The sequence below is a fragment of the Zosterops lateralis genome, assembly GCF_965231275.1.
Source record: "Zosterops lateralis genome assembly, chromosome: 33".
In the NCBI taxonomy this organism is placed as follows: Eukaryota; Metazoa; Chordata; class Aves; order Passeriformes; family Zosteropidae; genus Zosterops; species Zosterops lateralis.
The window spans coordinates 4,638,796-4,658,683 of NC_139793.1; the positions used below are offsets into that span (position 1 = coordinate 4,638,796).

At 58.2% G+C, this 19,888-nt stretch overlaps 4 protein-coding genes across 4 annotated transcripts; 1 reads left to right on the forward strand and 3 right to left on the reverse strand.

The window, feature by feature from the left end:
* Positions 1-3,583: 3,583 nt before the first annotated feature.
* MRPL11 (mitochondrial ribosomal protein L11) lies at positions 3,584-6,354 on the reverse strand (the record flags this gene model as incomplete). The annotated part of the gene is made up of 5 exons (XM_083881263.1): positions 3,584-4,156; positions 4,717-4,876; positions 5,550-5,643; positions 6,038-6,133; positions 6,214-6,354. The coding sequence occupies 5 exons, from the start codon at positions 6,352-6,354 to the stop codon at positions 4,045-4,047; spliced, it is 603 nt and encodes a 200-aa protein (XP_083737389.1). The 3' UTR covers positions 3,584-4,044.
* Positions 6,355-6,743: 389 nt separating this feature from the next.
* On the reverse strand, positions 6,744-11,533 carry DNAJC4 (DnaJ heat shock protein family (Hsp40) member C4; the record flags this gene model as incomplete). Its single annotated transcript, XM_083881264.1, has 7 exons — positions 11,512-11,533; positions 10,644-10,681; positions 9,913-10,006; positions 8,753-8,910; positions 7,882-8,055; positions 7,249-7,329; positions 6,744-6,852 (listed from the first exon to the last, which is right to left on the reverse strand). Exons 1-7 carry the CDS (start codon positions 11,512-11,514, stop codon positions 6,744-6,746), a joined length of 657 nt encoding a protein of 218 aa, XP_083737390.1. The 5' UTR covers positions 11,515-11,533.
* Positions 11,534-11,625: 92 nt separating this feature from the next.
* FKBP2 (FKBP prolyl isomerase 2) lies at positions 11,626-15,565 on the forward strand. The gene is made up of 6 exons (XM_083881242.1): positions 11,626-11,670; positions 12,487-12,633; positions 13,281-13,393; positions 14,200-14,246; positions 14,584-14,619; positions 15,361-15,565. The coding sequence occupies exons 1-6, from the start codon at positions 11,659-11,661 to the stop codon at positions 15,420-15,422; spliced, it is 417 nt and encodes a 138-aa protein (XP_083737368.1). The 5' UTR covers positions 11,626-11,658; the 3' UTR covers positions 15,423-15,565.
* Positions 15,566-15,590: 25 nt separating this feature from the next.
* Positions 15,591-19,450, reverse strand: PPP1R14B (protein phosphatase 1 regulatory inhibitor subunit 14B; the record flags this gene model as incomplete). The annotated part of the gene is made up of 5 exons (XM_083881265.1): positions 15,591-16,122; positions 16,862-16,894; positions 17,602-17,685; positions 19,217-19,333; positions 19,436-19,450. 5 exons carry the CDS (start codon positions 19,448-19,450, stop codon positions 16,054-16,056), a joined length of 318 nt encoding a protein of 105 aa, XP_083737391.1. The 3' UTR covers positions 15,591-16,053.
* Positions 19,451-19,888: the final 438 nt, after the last annotated feature.

Sequence of the window (19,888 nt, forward strand, 5' to 3'; positions counted from 1 at the left end):
TGATCTGGTCCCTGCGCGCCTTGGAGGCGCCTTTGGTGGAGCGGAGCATCCTCCGCCCGCGCCGCCGCCCGGGCCCGGGGCTTTATGGAGCCCCCGGCCCCGCGTCACCGCCGCGTCACCGGCCCCGCGCCGCCCCCCGCGCGGGGGGGACACCGGGGGGGGGCCGGGGACACGCGGGGGGACGCGGCGGGAGCGTCAGCGGTGACGCCGAGGCGCGAGCGGGGGGACGGGCCTGGAGCCTTCGCTCCCAAATTGGGGATGGAGACGGGAGAGGGGGCGGGGCGCGGGGGGACGGGGGAGGGGCGGGGGGACACGCCCAGGGGGGGAAATAATGGGGGGGGGGGAATAAAGGGGGGGGAAATAGAGGGGGGGGAAATAGAGGAGGGGGTTAAGGGAGGGGTGGGGGGGAGAGAGAGGGAGGAGAGGGAGGGGAGGGGGATCGGGGGGGAGAGGGAGTCGGTGGGGATCAATGGGGGCAGGGAGAAGTCAATGAGGGATCAATGGGGAGATGGAATCAATGGGAATCAATGGGGAGAGGGAGGAGTCCATGGGGAGATGGAATCAATGAGGGATCAATGGGGGTCAGTGGGGAAATGGAGGAACCAATGAAGGATCAATGGGGAGAGGGAGGAACCGATGGGGAGATGGAATCAATGGGGATCAATGGGGATCAATGGGAATCAATGGGGATCAATGGGGATCAATGGGGATCCATGGGGATCAATGGGGAGAGAGAAGAGCCAATGGGGAGATGGAGGAATCAATGGGGAGATGGGATCAATGAGGATCAATGGGGAGAAGGTTTGAAGCATCAGTGGGGAGAGGGAGTTGATGGGGAGTCAATGGGGAGATGGAGGAGCCAATGGGGCCAGTGGGGAGAGGGTTGGGGGTTCAGGGGGGACATGGAGTCAATGGGGAGAGGGAATCAATGGGGGATCAATGGGGAGATGGAGGAGCCAGTGGGGAGACAGAGGAGTCAATGGTTGTAGGGTCAATGGGGAGATGGAGGAGCCAATGGGGATCAATGGGGAGAGGGTTGAGGGGTTCAATGAGGAGATGGAATCAATGGGGTCAGTGGGGAGATGGAGCAAGTGAGGGTCAGGGGGAGAGGGTTGGGAGCGTCAATGGGGAGACGGAGGAGCCAGTGAAGGGTCTTTAGGGTCAACAGAGGGATGGAGGAATCAATGGGGATCTATGGGGAGATGGAGCCAATGGGGCACCAATGGGGAGATGGAGGAGCCAATGGGGCCAACAGAGGGACGGAGGAGCCAATAGGGAAATGGAGGAACCAATGGGGAGATGGAGCCAATGGGGGTCAGTGGGGAGAGGGTTGGGCTCAGTGGGGGCTTCAGTGGGGAGACGGAGCCAATGGGGCATCAATGGGGTTATGGAGGGGTCAGTGATGGTCAGTGGGGATATAGAGGGGTCAGTGGGGAGAGGGAGGGGTCAGTGAGGGGTCAAGGGAAGGACGGGGGTCACTGGGGGTCAGTGGGGAGGGGGTTGGAGGGGTCAGTGGGGAGATGGAGTCAATGGGGGGTCAGTGGGGACTGGGGGGCTCCGGGGGGACAGGGAGAGGGTCCAGCCGTGGGGAGGGGGTCCCTGGGGGTCAGCACGGCCGGAGGGGGGCCAGAGTGACCACAGGAGTGACCACTGGGGCATTGGAGTGACCATGGGGGGCTCAGAGTGACCATGAGGGGCTCAGAGTGACCATGGGGGGCTCAGAGTGACCACGGGGGGCTCAGAGTGACCACAAGAGGCTCAGAGTGACCACTGGGGGCTCAGAGTGACCACTGGGGGCTCAGAGTGACCATGGGGGGCTCAGAGTGACCATGGGGGGCTCACACTGACCACGAGGCCTCCCACTGACCACCGTGGGGGTCAGCGCGGCCGGAGCCCCCCAGGACGGGCCGGGGGAGGGGGAAGGCCGGTCCCTCCCCTCCCCCAGGCCTTTGGGAACCCCCTTCTCCCCTCCCCCCCTTCTCTCCCCTCCCTCCCTCCCTCCGCCCCTCCCCCCTCGCGCGGGCGCCCCCGGATTTGGCTCCGCCCCCCTCCCCCGGCCCCTCCCCCCCCGGCTCCGCCGCTGCCAAATTTGGGCTCCGAAGCCGCGGGAGCCAAAAATAGCGCGGGGGGAGCCCAAAATAGCGCGGGGGGCGGGGCCGGGGGGCGGGGGGGGCCGGGACCCCCCGGGGAGCCGCTTTTGGGGGGGAGGGAGGGGATTTGGGGGGATTTGGGGGTTTTTTTTGGGGATTTTTGGGGTTTTTTTTGATTTTTGGGGGAGGCCCCGGGATTTTTCCTTTCCCTTCTCCCCAAAATTTTGGGTGATCGGAGGTTTTGGGACCCCCCCCGAAAATTTGGGGGCGTTTCGGGATTCCCCCTCCCAAAAAAAAAAAAAAAAAAATCGCGGGTTTTGGAGCCCCCTCCCCCCCCCCCAAAAAAAATAAAATCCAGGGGTTCCCCCTCCCCAAAATCTCCCCTCCCCCCAAAAAATTCTCGGGGTCTCCCCAAAATTCCGGGGGTTCCCCCCCCGCCCCCCCCCCCCCGCGGGGCGTTCCCAGGGCAACGGGGGGAGGAGGAGGAGGGGGGGAGGAAGATGAGGATGAGGATGGGGAGGGTGAGGAAGGAGCTGGAAAAGGGGGAGGAAAAAGAGGATGAAGATGAGGATGAGGAAGATGAGGAGGAGGGAAATGAGGAAGAGGAGGATGAAGAAGGGGAGGATGAAGATGAGGAGGAGGATGGGGAGGAAGATGAGGGAGGATAAAGGGGGATGAAGATGAGGAAGGTGCCGGAAAGGAGGGGGGTGAGGAGGAGGAGGAGGATGAGGAGGGTGAGGAAGGACAGCGGGAGGAAGATGAGGGAGGAATTGGGATGAAGATGAGGAAGAGGAAGGTGCCGGAAAAGGCGAGGAGGAAGGAGAGGAGGAAGATGAGGAAGAGGAAGGAGAGGATGAGGATGAGGATGGGGAGGAAGGAGAGGAAGGTGAAGATGAGGGAGATGAAGATGAAGGAGAGGATGAAGATGAGGAGGAGGAGGATAAAGGGGATAAAAGGGGATGAAGATGAGGCGGGAATTGGGATGAAGATGAGGATGAGGAAGGTGCTGGAAAAGGTGGGGAGGAAGGAGAGGATGAGGATGAGGAGGAGGACGAGGATGGGGAGAAGGATGAAGATGAGGATGAGGAGGAAGATGAGGAAGATGAGGCGGGAATTGGGATGAAGATGAGGATGAGGATGGAGAGGAGGATGAGGAAGGTGCCGGAAAAGGGAGGGTGAGGATGAGGAAGGACAGGGAGGAAGGAGATGAGGATGATGAGGGTGAGGAAGATGAAGCAGCCCAAGGAACTCCCCCCTCCTCCCCAAAATCAGCCCCAAAAAGGCCCCAAATCCCCCCCAATCAGACCCCAGACCCCCCAAAACAGACCCCAAACCCCCCAAAGAGGCCCCAAAACCCCCATAAGGCCCCAAATCCCCCCAAAAGGCCCCAAATCCCCCAACCCTCCCCCAAAACCAGACCCCAGACCCCCCAAAAAGGGGTTCCAGACACATTTCGGGACCCCCCAAATCAAACAAACACCACAAGGCGAGTCTGTGGGCAGCTCTTTATTTGGGGGATTTTTGGAGTATTTTTTTGGCTGTTTTTGGGGTATTTTTGGGGTATTTTTGGGGTATTTTTTGGGTGTTTTGGGGAAAATTTTGGGGATTTTTTTAGGGATTTTTTGGGGGTATTTTTTGGCTGTTTTGGGATGTATTTGGGGTGTATTTGGGGTGGTTTTTGAGATAATTTTTGGATTGTTTTGGGAGCGTTTTCTGTGTGTTTTTTGGGGATGTTTTTGTGGTGTTTTTTGGGGTGTTTTGGGGATGATTTTTGGGATTTTTTAAACGGAATTTTTGGGGGTATTTTGGCGTGTTTTGGGCTGTTTTTGTGGTGGTTTTGGGGATAATTTTTGGGCTGTTTTGGGGTATTTTTTGAATAATTTTAGGGATTTTCTTAGGGAATTTTTGAGATGTTTTGGGGTATTTTTGTAGTGTTTTTTTTTGGGGGGGGCTCTCATTTCCTCCTGGCCCCCCCCTCGCCATCCTCCTGCCCCTCGGGGGTCTCCGGGGTCACCTCGAGCTCCCGGCGCCGCTGCTGGACCTCGGCCACGGCCTGGGGGGTCAGCCTGGGGGTCAGAGGTCAGACTGGGGGTCAGGGGTCAGCCCGGGGGGGTTTGGGGTCAGCCTGGGGCAGGTCAGGGGTCAGACTGGGGGGTCAGGGGGGGTTTGGGGCTGATCTTGGGGTATTTTTGGGGCAGTTTTTTGGGGCCTCAGGGGCTGTTTTGGGGAGTGTTTTTTGGGAGTGTTTTTGGGGGGCTCAAGGGCTGTTTTTGGGGTATTTTTGGGGATGAACTTTGGGGGCTCAGGGGCTGTTTTTGGAGATGGTTTTGGAGATATTTTTGGGGCTGTTTGGGGGAATCAAGGGCTGGGGGTTTGGGGCAGTTTTTTGGGGCCTCAGGGGCTGTTTTGGGGAGTGTTTTTTGGGAGTGTTTTTGGGGGCTCAGGGGCTGTTTTGGGGTATTTTTGGGGCTGTTTTGGGGAGTGTTTTTTGGGAGTTGTTTTCAGTGGTCAGGGTCAGTTTCAGGGTGACTCCAGGGTCAGTCTGGGGGTCAGTTTTTGGGGTCTCAGGGTCACTTTTGGGGTCACTTTGGGGGTCTCAGGATCAGTTTTTGGGGCTCTCTCCCACCTGGGCACCACGAGCAGGCCGAGGCTGCGGGCAGAGCCCACCAGGGACCCCACCAGGGCGGGCAGGGGCACCCCCCGCGTGGCCACGGCCGGGTCCTTCTGCTTGGCCACGGCCACCTCGAACAGCTGGGCCAGGGACACGACCCCGGCCGGCTCGTGGCCTGGGGAGAGGTCAGTGACACCAAAATCCTCAAAACCCACCCCAAAATCCCCCTCAGAACCCCCCAGCTGGGCCAGGGACACGACCCCGGCCGGCTCGTGGCCTGGGGAGAGGTCAGTCACCCCAAAATCCCCAAAATCCACCCCAAAATCCCCCCCAAGATCCCCAAATCCCCTCCAGGGTCCCCCAAATCCCCCCAGAACCCCCCCAAATTCCCCCAAATCCCCCCCAGGACCCCAAAATAAATCCCTCCCAGGATCCTCCAAATTTCCCCAAAATCCCCCAAGACCCCCTGAATCCCCCCCAAATCCCCCTCAGGACCCCCCAAATCCCCCCCAGCATCCCCCAAATTCCCCTCAGGACCCCCCAAATCCTCCCCAGGATCCCTCAAATTCCCCTCAGGACCTCCCCAATCCCTCCCAGGACCCCCAAATCCCCCCCAAGGTCCCCAAAATCCCCCCAGGATCCTCCAAATCCCCCCAAGACTCCCCAAATCCCCCCCAGGATCCCCCAAATCCCCTCACTGATCCCCCAAAATCCCCCTCAGAACCCCCCAAATTTCCCCTAAATCCCCCCCCAGGACCCCCCAAAATCCCCTCAGTGACCCCTCAAATTTTCCCCAGAAGCCCCCAAATCCCTCCCAAAACCCCCCAAATCCCCCCAGCCCCCCTGACCAGGTCTGGATGACCCTTTCTCCACTCCGGCCACGGCCTTGAGGAAATAGGAGCTCGGGGGGGTCCCGATGGTCATCGAGTAGGTCCTGTCGGGCTGGGGGGACACAGGGGTCACTCGGGGGGCACTCGGGGGTCACTCAGGGGATTTGGGGGGGATTTGGGGGTCAGTGAGGGGATTTGGGGAGTCCTGGGGGTCCTGGAGAGGATTTGGGGGGGTCTTGGGAAGGATTTGGGGGATCCTGGGGGGATTTGGGGGTCACTGGGGGGATTTTGGGATTCTGGAAGGGATTTGGGGGGTCACTGGGAGGGATTTAGGGGAAATTTGGGGGGTCCTGAGGAGTTTGGGGGATCCTGGGGGGATTTGGGGGTCACTGAGGGGATTTGGGGTCACTGAAGGTCATCAGAGGATTTTGGGGGTCACTGACCGTTTTTAGGGGTCACTGAAGGGGTTTGGGGGGTTTCGGGGGTCCCGCCCCCCCCCCACTCACATGCACGAGCAGCCGGACCCTGAGCGGGACCCCGGGTTTGATGTCCCGGGTGCGCTCGTTGAAATCTTTGCAGAAGGCGGCGATGGAGACCCCGCGCTGCGGGAGAACCGGGGAACGGTCGGGCCGGGGCTCGGGGGGGATCACCGGGACACCCCCAAAACCCGCCCCGGCCGCACCTGGCCCAGCACCGGCCCCAGCGGCGGCCCCGGCGCGGCTCCCCCGGCCGGGATGAGGATCCGGACGGGCCTCGGGGCCGCCCCCGGGCCCGACGCGGCCGCGGCTCGAACCGAACGCGCCGAACGCGCCGCCCGCGACATGGCGGCGGCTCCGTGAGGGAACGGCGGCCACGTGGGGCGGCGGAGCCAATCAGAGCCCGGGGAGGGAAGGGCGGGGCAGAGCTGAACCAATGGGAAAGCGAAAGGGGCGTGGCTAAAGAGGGGCGGGAATAATCGTGAGGGAGAAGGGGCGTGGTCAGAATTTGGCGCGAAAACTGCGGTGGATTGGAGGGGGCGTGGCCTGAGGGCGGTGTGGGCGGGGCTTGTGACATCATGGGGATTCCTCGTTCCGCCCCCACCCGGGGGATTCCCCGGGGATTCCCCCGCCCCTCCCCCCCTCACCTGGGGGCTCCCGGCCCAGCGCGGAGGGGGAGGGGCAGCGGGGGGAGGGGCAGGAGGGGGGCGGGGTCTGAGGAGGGGGAGGGGCGGGGTCAGGGCCCCTCCGCCCCTCCCCCCTCGCCGGCCCCGCCCCCTCCCCTCCCCCTCCTCCGCTCCCTCCGCTCCCGGAGCCGCTTCAGAACCTCCTGGTGCGACCCCGCCCTGCGGGTCAGGGGGCAAAGGTCACCGCGGGGCCCCTCCGGGGGTCAAAGGTCATCGCGGAGAGGGGGCAGAGACCCCCCATGGACCCCCCAAATGTCCCCCAGAGACCCCAGACCCCAAAGGACCCCCCGGACCCCCCAAAATCCCCTTTAATCTCCAATTAACCCCCCAAAATTCTCTCCGAGCCCCTCCCAGCCCCCTCAGGACCCCCCAAATATCCCCAAACCCCCCCCAGACCCCCAAAGGAGCCCCCAGACCCCGTTTAACCCCCAATTAACCCCCCCAAAACCCTCTTTAACCCCCAATTAACCCCCCAAATTTCACTCTGACCCCCCCCCGAGCCCCTCCCAGGACCCCCAGGACCCCCTGGGACCCCCCATTCCCCCCCGGCCCCACCTGCTCCGGACCCTCTGGTAGAGCTCCCGCAGCTCCCGGTCCTGCCGGTCCAGGAAGGCGGCGTGAGCCCCGGCCACGTACCTGCGGGGGTTGGGGGGGTTCACCCCAAAATCAGCCCAAAATTCACCCAAAAATTCGGGGGATTCACCAAAAAATTCACCCAAAAATTCAGGGAAATTGACCCCAAAATTCACCCAAAAATTCAGGGGATTCACTCCAAAATCCACCCCCAAATCCACCCAAAATCCACCCAAAAATTTGGGGAATTCACCCCAAAATCCACCCAAAGTTTCACTCAAAAATCCAGAGCTTTCACCCTAAAATTCACCCAAAAATTCAGGGGATTCACGTCAAAAATTCACCCAAAAATTCGGGGAATTCACTCCAGAATTCAACCAAAAATTCACCCAAAAATTCAGGAAAATTCACCCCAAAATTCACCCAAAAATTCGGGGAATTCACCCCAAAACTCACCCAAAAATTCAGAAAAATTCGCCCCAAAATCCAGGGGATTCACCTCAAAATTCCAGAAAATTCACCCCAAAATTCCGGGAATTTTTGGAGCCCCCCAGCCCCATTTTTAGGGTCCCCAGCCCCATTTTTTGAGCCCCCAGCCCCATTTGGGGGTCCCACCTGTAGGCCAGGGCGTGCCCCAGCCCCCCCAGCAGCACCAGCAGCAGCAGCAGCCCCAGGATGTGGCTCCGGGGGGTCCTGCCGGGGGTCCCGGGGGGCCTGAACTGCTCCCAGTACCGGCGGTTCCCGTCCCAGTGCTCCCAGTGCTCCCAGTGCTGCCGGCCCTGCTCCCGCCTGGGGCGGCCCGAGGGGGACACGGGACCCGTGAGACCCCCGGGGACACCTCGGGGACCCCCAGGACCCCCCAGAACCCTCAGGGACCCCCAGGATCCCCCCAAATCCCACCCAAATCCATTGGGACCCTCAGAGACTCCATAACAGCCCCCCCCCCAAAATCCATGGGACCCCCAGGGATCCTGTAAGGGACCCCAGAGACCCCAAAAGAGACCTCAGGACCCCCCCCCAAAACCCTCATGGACCACCCCCAAAATTCATGGGACCCCCCCAGAGACCCAATAAGGGACGCCCAGGACCCCAAAAGGGACCCCAAAGACCCTCCCCAAAATCCATGGCACCCCCAGAGACCGCCCCCCCCCCCCAAACCCTCAGGGACCCCCAGGATTCCCCCCAAAATCCGTGAGACCCCCAGAGACCCTGTAAGGAGCCCCAGGACCCCATAGAGGAGCCCAGAGACCCCCCCCCAAAATTCATGGGACCCCCAGGACCCCATAGGGGACCCCTCAGGGACCCCCCCAAACCCTCAGGGACCCCCAGAGACACCCCCCCCAAAATTCATGGAACCCCCAGAGACCCCAGAAAGGACCCCCAAGACCCTAAAAAGGACCCCCACACCGCATAAAAGACCCCCAGGACCCCCCCCAAAATCCATGGGACCCCCCCCAATGCCCCCCAAACCCCCGGGGGTCGTTACCCGGGGCGGGCCCCGGCCCGGGGGGGGGTCCCGGCCCTCGGGGGGGTCCCCGGAGGCTCCCGGGGGGTCCGGGGGGCGCTCAGGGCCGCGTAGGCCTCGGCCAGGAGCAGGAAGCGCCCATGGCGGGAGGGGTCCGAGGGGTCCCCGTCGGGGTGAACCTGCCGGGACAGCGGCACCAGGGGGTCCCCAAAGGGCGGGGGCGGCACCGAGGACACCCCCGGGACACCCCCCGGGAAATTTGGGGTGTTTGGGAGGGGGATAATGAACGGGGAGGGGTCCCCAAAATACGGGACACCCCCCGGGGGACACTTGGTACGGCCCGAGGGGGTCCCAAGGCTGAGGGGACCGAGGGGGGACAATGGCGGGGGGGGGGGACGGTGACCGTGAGGGGGTGACAGTGACCCCGGGAGGGGGTGACAGTGACCATGGGAGGGTCCCCTAAACACGGGACACCTTCTCGGACACCCCCGTAAAATTTGGAGTGTTTGGGAGGGGGATAAGGGGTGGGGAGGGGTCCCCAAAACACGGGACACCCCCCGGGGACACTTGGTACGGCCCGAGGGGGTCCCGAAGCTGAGGGGACACTTGGACCCCCAAAATCTCCATTTCTCACCCCCAAAATCGCATTTCTTACCCCAAAATCACCAGTTTTTTTCCCTCCAGTCTATCCCAGTCCGTCCCAGTCCCATTTCTGCCCCTAAAACTCCAATTTTTATCCCTCCCAGCAACCTTTTTGCCCCTAAAATCTTCATTTTCCACCCCAAAACCGCCGGGTTTTTTTCCTCCCAGTCCCTCCCAGTCCCTCCCAGTTAATCCCAGTACATCCCAGCTTCTCCCAGTTCTTCCCAGTCCCATTTCTACCCCCAAACCTCCAATTTTTGTCCCTCCCAGTGCCATTTCTCACCCCAAAAATCTCCATTTTCCACCCCAAAATCACCGTTTTTTCCCCCCCAATACCATCCCAGTCCCTCCCAGTCCAATCCCAGTTTCTCCCAGTCCCTCCCAGTCCCCCCAGTGCCATTTTGCCCCCCAAAATCTCCATTTTCCACACCGAAATCACCATTTTTAGCCCCAAAATCACCGGGTTTTTTCCCCCCCAGTCCCTCCCAGTATATCCCAGTTAATCCCAGTTTGCCCCAGTCACTCCCAGTCCCCGTTACCTCTTTGCACTTGGCCAGAAAAGCCTCTCGGATCTCCTTGGGGGAGGCCCCGGGACGGAGCCCCAGCACCGAGTGCGGGTCGGGGGGGCCCCGCCTGGGGGATTTCAGGACATTTTGGGGAAATTTGGGACATTTTGGGACATTTGGGGACATTTTTGGGATGTTTTGGGGCCGTTTGGGACATTTTTGAGCAGTTTTTGGGACGCTTTTGGGGGTGTTCTGGGGCAGTTTGGGGATATTTTGGGATATTTGGGAGATATTTTGGGGTGTTTTGGGACATTTTGGGGCGTTTTGGGGAAAATTAGGAGGATTTTGGGGGGATTTTAGGGATTTTTGGGGGGATTTGGGGCATTTTGGGAGATTTCAGGACCTTTTTGGAGGATTTTTTGGGTCAGTTTTGGGATGTTTTAAGGAATTTTGGGATGTTTGGGGGATATTTTGGGACATTTGGGGATATTTTGGGGCATTTGGGGATATTTTGGGGGATTTGGGGAAATTTTGGGTCATTTTGAGGCAATTTTTTGGGGCAGTTTTCAGGGCAGCGTTGGGATATTTGGAGGCAGTTTTTGAAAAAGTTTTGGGGTATTTTGGGACTATTTTGGGGCATTTTGGGGAATTTGGGGCAGTTTTTGGATATTTCGGGACATTTCGGGAAGTTTTTGAGCAACTTTTTGGGATATTTTGGGGCGTTTTGGGTATTTTTGGGCCGTTTTTGGGTGTTTTGGACTCACCTGTCGCTGAGGCCCCTCCAGGCCCCGGCCCAGGGCCCCTGCGGGGGCAATTAATGAGTTTGTTAATTGGGGCTCATTAACCACTAATTAATCCTTAATCAACCCCTAATTGACCCTTAATCAACCCCAATTAACCCTTCATTAACCACTAATTAACCCTTAATTACCCCAATTAACACTTAATTACTCCTAAATAGCCATTAATTAACACTTAATTGACCCCTAAGTAACCCTTGATTAACCACTAATTAACCCTTCATTAATCCCTAATTAACTCTTCATTAACCACTAATTAACTCTGAAACCCGACAATTCGGGGCCGTTAATGACAGTTAATGAGCGTTAATGAGCGCTAATTACCATTATTTCACCAATTCCCCCCACTTCACCCTTAATTAGCGCTAATTAAGGCGTTAATTGCTGTTATTTGACCATTAATTACCTTTATTAGTTTAATTAATAAAGCCATTAATTCCTGTTAATTACTCAGCGATTGATCAGCGATTATTGACCCACAAACCGCTCGTTAATTAACGCTAACTAGCGCTAATTAGGCCTTTAATTGCCACTAATTGGCAAAATAGTGACAAGTTATTTTAACGCTGAACGACGTCCGGCGGCCGCGGCCCCATCGCGCCCCCCCCACTTAACACTAATTAACGCTAATTAACGCTAATTAACACTAATAAACACTAATTTTCCCCCCCCGGCGCTAATTAACGCCCAATTAACGCCAATTAACGCCGTCCCGGGCCCCGCAGCCAATCAGAAGCCGCGCCGGGCGCTCCTCCGGCCAATGAGCCCCGGGGGAGGGGTCGGGGGTCGCTAATTAGCGCTAATTGGGGGGTTAATGAGCCCGGGCCGTTACCATGGCAACCGCGCGCCGCGCCGCCATCGCCGCCGCCACTTCCGGGGGCGGGACCCGCCGGGGCGGAAACAGGAAGTGACGTCAGCGGAAACAGCCGCGCCGCGTGACCCGGAAGCGGCGCCCACGTGACTCTGAACGGGAACCGCGATGGCGGCGGAGGTGCCGGGGGGGGGGGGGGGGGGGTGGAAGGGCAGATTTGGGGGGTCCCGGGGCGGAATTTGGGGGTGGGGGGAGGGCGGGAGGGGCCGGGGGGGCTCCGGGGGGTCCCTGAGGGGGTTTGGGGTGTCCCGGGGGGGGTTTGGGGGAGATTCGGGGGGGGCGGGGCCGGTTTGGGGGCGCCGGGACCGGTGGGGGGTGGGGGAGGAGTGGGAGAGGGGCGGGGTCGGGATTTTGGGGGGTCCCGGGGCGGGGGCGAAGCTTGGAGCGGGCTTGGGGGGGTTCAGTGACGTCATCGCCGCGGCGCCTGTGACGTCACGGGCGCGCCGGGTTACAGCGCCCCCCAGCGGCGTGAGGGGGACACTGGGGACACTCAGGGTGCCATTGAGGTGACTCTAATTAACAATAATTAACAATAATTATTAACAATAAATTGTATTAATTGTTGTTTGTCGCCCCCCAGTGGCTGCTGCTGGTGCTGCTGGTGACACTCAGGGTCTCTCAATTAACACAAATTAACACTAATTAATGCGTTTGTCGCCCCCCAGTGGCTGCTGCTGGCACTGTCAGGGACACTCAGATGACACTAATTAACACTAATTACCACTAATTAACCTGTGTGTCTCCCCCCAGTGGCTGCTGCTGGCGCTGGCGCTTTCACTGACACTCTGGGACACTCAGATAACACTAATTAACTCTAATTAACACTAATTGGTGTTTTTGTCGCCCCCCAGTGGCTGCTGCTGGTGCTGTCAGGGACACTCAGATGACACTAATTAACAGTAATTAACATTAATTGGTGTTTTTGTCGCCCCCCAGTGGCTGCTGCTGGCGCTGGCGCTGGCGCTGCCCCCCGAGCGCCCCCTGGCGGCCGAGGGGCGCAAGGTCCAGATCGGGGTCCGGCGGCGGCCGGAGAGGTGCGGGCAGCGGTCACGGCGGGGGGACGTGCTGACCCTCCATTATACGGTACTGGGGGTGCTGGGATATACTGGGATGGACTGGGATGGACTGGGAGGGGATTGGGATGGACCGGGGGGAAAAAACCCGGTGATTTTGGGGTGGAAAATGGAGATTTTGGGGTGGAAAACGGCAATTTTGGGGTGAGGATTGGCATTGGGATGGACTGGGATGGACTGGGAGGGACTGGGATATACTGGGAGGGACTGGGAGGGACTGGGAGGGGACTGGGAGGGACTGGGAGGGACTGGGAGGGGACTGGGAGGGGACTGGGAGGGACTGGGAGGGGACTGGGAGGGACTGGGAGGGACTGGGAGGGACTGGGATGGACTGGGAGGGACTGGGATGGACTGGGAGGGGACTGGGATGGACTGGGAGGGACTGGGAGGGGACTGGGAGGGGACTGGGAGGGGACTGGGATGGACTGGGAGGGACTGGGAGGGACTGGGGGGGACTGGGAGGGACTGGGAGGGACTGGGGCCACAAAGTGATCGATACTGGTTCATACTGGTCTGTACTGGCCCATACTGGTTTATGTTGGTTTATATTGGTCCGTAGTGGTTTATACTGGTTTATATTGGTTTATACTGGTCCATACTGGTTTATACTGGTCCAAACTGGTCCGTACTGGTCCAAACTGGTCCGTACTGGTGCAGGGCACGCTGGAGGACGGGACCCCCTTCGACAGCAGCCTGAGCCGGGAGCAGCCGTTTGTGTTTTCACTGGGAACTGGACAGGTCATCAAGGGCTGGGACCAGGGGCTGCTGGGGTGAGTGACCACGAGTGACCACTGAGTGACCATTGAGTGACCATTGACATCACTGAGTGACCACTGAGTGACCACTGACACCACCGAACAGTGACCCTGAGTGACCACTGACCCCTGACAGCCGTTTGTGTTTTCACTGGGAACCGGACAGGTCATCAAGGGCTGGGACCAGGGGCTGCTGGGGTGAGTGACCACTGACCACTGACCCCTGAGTGACCATTGACATCACTGAGTGACCACTGAGTGACCACTGAGTGACCACTGACCCCTGAGTGACCACTGAGTGACCACTGACACCACTGACCCTGAGTGACCACTGACCAGTGACCCCTGAGTGACCATTGACACCACTGACCAGTGACCTTGAGTGACCACTGAGTGACCACTTGACCACTGACACCACTGACTGACCACTGACCCTGAGTGACCACTGAGTGACCACTGACTGACCCTTGACTGACCACTGACCACTGAGTGACCAAATTCCCAGAATTTTGGGGTGAATTTTTTGGGATTTTGGTGTAAATTTTGGGGATTTTGGGGTGAAATTTGGGGGTTTTTTTGGGTAATTTTGGGGTGAATTTTGGTGGATTTTTTGGGTAATTTTGGGGTGAATTTTGGGGGGATTTTGGGTTGAATTTTGGGGTGGATTTTGGGTAATTTTGGGTAATTTTGGGGTGAAATTTGGGGGGGTTTTTTGGTAATTTTGGGGTGAATTTTGGTGGATTTTTTGGGTAATTTTTGGGTGAAATTTGGGTAATTTTCGGGTGGATTTTGGGGTGAATTTTTTGGATTTTGGCCCCCAGGATGTGCGAGGGGGAGAAGAGGAAACTCGTGATCCCCCCGGAATTGGGTGAGACCCCAAAAAAGGGACCCGAAAATGAGGGAAAAAACCAAAATTTGGGGGAGGGAAAATCCCAAAAAAAATTTGGGGAGACCCTGAAATGGGGGGAGGGGGAAAAAAAACCAAAAAAACCCAAAAAATGGGGGGAGGGACCTTAAAAATGGGGGGGTGGGGGGGAAAAAAAACCAAAAAATATATCCCCAAAAAGGGATCCAAAAATGGGGGAAAAATCTCAAAAAAGGGACCCCAAAAATGGGAAAAAAAACCCAAAAAGGGACCCAAAAATGGGGAAAAAAACCAAAAAAGGGACCCAAAAATTTTGGGTGACCCCAAATTTCTCCTTCAGGTTACGGGGACCGAGGGGCTCCCCCCAAAATCCCAGGTGAGTCCCGACCTCCCCCCCAGGGGAATTTTGGGGGGAAATTCGGGGATTTTGGGTAATTTTGGGGTGAATTTTTGGGGGATTTTTGGGGGGATTTCGGGTAATTTTGGTTTTTTTTGTTCAGGTAATTTGGGGTTAATTTGGGGTTTTAGGGAGGGGATTTTGAGGTGAATTTGGGGTGAATTTTGGGTAATTTTCAGGTGAATTTTGGGGGTTTTTTTTGATAATTTTGGGGCAAGTTTAAGGAGGAATTGTTGGGTGATTTTGGGGTGATTTTGGTGTGAATTTAAGGGCGATTTTTGGGTGATTTTGGGGTGATTTTGGTGTGAATTTAAGGGCGATTTTTGGGTGATTTTTGGGTGTATTTAGGGCGATTTAAGGGTAGGTTTTGGGTGATTTTTCTGGCGATTTTGGGGTGAATTTAAGGGCGATTTTTGGGTGTTTTTTTGGGGGACTTCAGGGTGATTTTGGGGTGAATTTCGGGGGGAAATTTGGGGTGAACTTAAGGGCAATTTTGGGGTAACTTTAGGCCAAATTTTTAGGTGATTTTTTGAGCGATTTAGAATAATTGCGAGGTAAATTTAAGGGTGATTTAAGGGCAATTTTTTTTGTGATTTTGGGGAAATTTGGGGTGATTTTGGGGTGGATTTTGGGGTGAATTTAAGGGCGATTTTTGGGCGATTTTTGGGTGGCTTTTTGATCATTTTGGGGTGTATTTCGGGGGTCCTCTCCCCTCCCCAGGGGGGGCCGTGCTGATTTTCGAGGTGGAGCTGCTGAAGATCGAGCGACGCCCGGAGCTTTAGGGGGACCCCAAAACCCCCCAAATTTACCCCAAATAAATTTCCCTCCCCCTTTCCAGATTTTGGGGTCCCCCCCCGGATTTAATTTTCTTTTTTTTTTTTTTTTTTTTTTTTTGGAAAAAACCCCCCAAATTTCGTGGGGTCAATAAAGGGTTAAAATGAAAGTTTTTTTTTTTTTTTGGCTCAGATTTTTTTTTTTTATTTTTTTGGAGATAAAAAAGGACAAAAAAACCCCCAAAAATGTCAAAGCTGCTTTTATTAAACCCGTATAAAAACAACCCCCCCCCGCCCCCCCAAAAAAAACCCTCCCAAAATTTAAAATTAAAAACACTAAAAAACAAACCCCCACCCCCAAAAAACCCCCAAATTTCCCCCCAAATCCCCCCCAGGACCCCCCAAAACCAGTGGGGGGAGGGGGGGGGTTGATTATCTCTGCAGGGGGACCCCAAAAAATGGGGAAGGGTCCCCAAAATTGGGGTGGGGGGGGAGATTTGGGGGGATTCCCCCGAAATTTGGGGATTTTTGGGGGGATTCCCCAAGATTTTGGGGGGATTTCCCCTGATTTTTGGGGTTTCCCCTGATTTTTGGGGTCCCCCCCGAGGATATTTTTGGGGGATCCCCCCAAATTTCGGGGTCATTTCTTCTGGGGGGTTTGGAGTTTCTGCATCCCCCGAATCTTCTCCAGGAGATCCCCCACGAACGTCTGGAGGAGCAAAGGGGGGGTCAGGGGGGCCCCAAAATCCCCCTCGGGGACCCCAAAATCCCACCCCAAACCCCCCCGCAAATCCCTCCCAAAAATCCCCAAAATTACCCCACAAAATCCCCAAAATCCCCCCCAAAATCTCCCTGAAATTCTCCCCAAAATCCCCCCCAAAATAGCCCCAAAATGGCCCCAAAATGGCCCAAAATCCCTTAAAAAAATCCCCCCAAAATTCACCCCAAAACCCCCCAGGGATCTCTCCCAAAAATCCCCAAAATCCTCCTCTAAAATCCTCAAAATGGCCCCGAAATTCCCCCCAAAATCTCCCAAATCCACCCCTAAAAATCCTCCCAAAATCTCTCCAAAATTCCCCCCAAAAATCCCTTTAAAAAATCCCCCCCAAAATCCCCAAAATTCACTTCAAAATCCCCCCAAAATTCCCCAAATACCCCCAAAAATCCCCCCAAAATCCCTCCAAAACCTCCCAAAAATCCCCCCCAAACTCCAAATTACCCCAAAAATCCCCCCAAATTCTCCCCAAACCCCCAAAAATCCTCCAAAAAATCCCCCAGACCCCCCAAAATCTCCCCAAAATCCCCCCAAAACCTCCCAAAAATCCCCCTCAAACTCCAAATTACCCCAAAAATCCCCCCAAAATTCCCTAAAAATCCTCCAAAAAATCCCTAAAACCCCCCAAAATCCCCCAGACCCCCCAAAATCCCCTCAAAATCCCCCCTCTCACCTCGGTGGGTTTGTAACAGTCAACGAGGATTTCCTGGGGGGGGCAGGGGGGGGGTCAGTGGGATTTGGGACCCCAAAATTTGGGGAGGGTCCCATAAACCCCCCAGGCCCCTCCCCCACGGCCACACCCCAAATATGGGGGGATTTGGGGGGATTTTTTGGGATTTTGGGAGGGGATTTGGGCAGATTTTGGGCTGATTTTTGGGGCAATTCTGGGCTGGTTTTGGGGCACTTTTGGGGCAGTTTTGGGCTGATTTTGGGGCATTTTTAGGGTTATTTTTGGGTGATTTAGGGATGATTCTGGGGTGGTTTTAGGGATGATTTTGGGGCACTTTTGGGGCAGTTTTTGGGCTGATTTTGGGGAGTTTTTGGGCTGATTTTGGGGCAGTTCTGGGGCAGTTTTTGGTGTGATTTTGGGGTTATTTGGGCTGATTTTGGGGCACGTTTTGGGCCGATTTTGGGGCAGTTTTAGGGCTGACTCTGGGCTGATTTTGAGGCAGTTTTGGAGCAGTTTTGGGGCACTTTTTGGGTGATTTTTGAGCAGTTTTTGGGGCAGTTTTTGGGCTGATTTTGGCTGATTTCGGGGCAGTTTTGGGGTTATTTTGGGGAGGTTTTGAGGCTGATATTGGGGAGCTTTTGGGTGGTTTTGGGGCAGTTTTGGGCACAGTTTTGGGGCTATTTTGGAGCAGTTTTGGGGCAGTTTTTGGGGATATTTTGGTCAGTTTTGGGCAGTTCTGGTACCTGCACTCGGGCGCTCCGGGCCCCGTCGCTCTCCATGTCCAGCAGCTCGTCCACGTCGATCTCCAGCTCCGGAATTTCCTCCTCCTGGGGGGGCCCGACCCCAAATCAGGGCGGGACCCCCAAAATCCACCCCCCGAAACGGGGCTGGGGGCCCCGGGGGGCTCAGGGGAACCCCAGGGTTTGATTTGGGTCATTTTGGGGTGGAATTGGGGTGGATTTTGTGCTGATTTTTGGGATTAACTCAAGGTGATTTGGGGTTAAGTTTGGGGTGATTTTTCGGGTGATTTTAGAGATTAATTTGAGGCGATTTTGGGGTTTATTTTTATGACGGTTTCAAGGCGATTTTGCGGCGGTTTTTGCTGTTAATTTGAGGCGATTTGGGCCTTACTTTTGGGATGATTTGGGGGTCCCGAGGGGGTCCCAGTGGGGCTCTGCCCCCTGTCCCTGCCTGTCCCATCCCCTGTCCCTGTCCCGGTGCCAGTTCTGGTGCCATCCCCGTCCTGTCCCCGCTGTCCCCTGGCCTGGTCACGGTCCCAGTCCCGGTGCCAGTTCCGGTCCCTCCCCTGTCCCTGCGTGTCCCTGCTCCCGGTGTCCCCCCAGCCCTGTCCCCATTCCCCGTGTGTCCCCTGTCCCCGTTATCCCCCGCTGTCCCCTGTCCCCTCTCCCCGGGCCTGTCCCCGGTTCGGTCCCGGTTCGGTTCAGTTCTCCCCAGCCCTGTCCTCACGTGTCCCCAGTCCCGGTTCGGTTCGGTCCAATCGCTCACCCGGCAGTCACAGAGCCCGGTGAGCTGGGACAGGATCCCCCAGCCCTGTCCCCCCAGCCCTGTCCCCCCAGCCCTGTGCCCCCAGCCCTGTGCCCGTTATCCCCATTATCCCCTGTCCCCCAGCCCTGTCCCCCAGCCCTGGCCCGGTTCGGTTCTATCCCGGTTCTGTCCCGCTCCATTACCCGGCAGTCACAGAGCACGGTGAGCTGGGGCAGGATCCACTCCTCCCCTGTCCCCGTTCCCTGTCCCCTGTCCCTGCTGTCCCCTCTCCCCGGGCCTGTCCCCGGCCTGGCCCGGTTCGGTTCGGTTCCGTTCTGTCCCCAGTCCCGGCTCGGTTCGGTCCAATCCATTACCCGGCAGCCACAGAGCCCGGTCAGCTGGGACAGGATCCTCCAGGTGCAGCCCCGTCCCCGTTATCCCCTGGCCCTCGTCCCCAGCCCCAGCCCCGCTGTCCCCGGTCCCGGTGTCCCCCCAGCCCTGTCCCCTGTCCCCAGCCCAGTCCCGGTTCTATCCCGGTTCTATCCCGGTTCTGTCCCGGTCCAATCGCTCACCCGGCAGTCGTACAGCACCGTCAGCTGGGACAGGATCCACTCCTCCAGGTGCAGCCCCGTCCCCGTGTGTCCCCCGGCCCCGCTGGCCCCTGTCCCGGTGTCCCCCCAGCCCTGGCCCCTGTCCCCGTCCCCGGCCCTGTCCCGGTTCTGTCCCGGTTCTGTCCCGGTCCAATCGCTCACCCGGCAGTCGTAGAGCGCGGTCAGCTGGGACAGGATCCCTCCCCATCCCCTGTCCCAGTGTCCCCCAGCCCTATCCCCATCCCCGGTTCTGTCCCGGTTCTGTCCCGGTCCAATCGCTCACCCTGCAGTCGTAGAGCGCGGTCAGCTGGGACAGGATCCACTCCTCCAGGTGCAGCCGCTTGCGGAGCTCCCTCCGGTCGTACCGGACCGTGACCCGCCCGCGGCCCCGCCCCGGCCCCTCCCCCCCCGGGCCCGGCCCCGCCGCGAAACAAACGCGGGGGGTCCCGGGGGGGGCTCCGGGCGGGGCCGGGGCCGGGCCCGGGGGCGGCGCGGGGGGGACCCGCGGCTCGGCCATGCCGCTCTGCACCGGAAACGGCCACGCCCCTGGCCCCGCCCCTTCCCCGGGCACGCCCCTGGATGGCCCCGCCTCTTCCCGGGGCAGCTTTGTGTCAGGGACACGCCCCCGGCCCCGCCCCTTCCCCGGACACGCCCATGGATGGCCCCGCCCCTTCCCGGGGCCGCGCGGGTCGCCTTTGTGTGATGGACACGCCCCCCGCCTTCCAAGACACGCCCCTTTATAGCCCCGCCCCTTTCTCGACCGGCCTTTGTGTCATGGACACGCCCCTTCCCCTTCTAGGACACGCCCCCGTATGGCCCCGCCCCTTCACAGCGCCGCCTTTGTGTGATGGACACTCCCAGGGACACGCCCACTTGGGACATGCCCATTTAACCACGCCCCTTTTGTAGTTACCACGCCCCTTTAATTCTCCCCGCCCGCGCGGCCCCGCCCCCC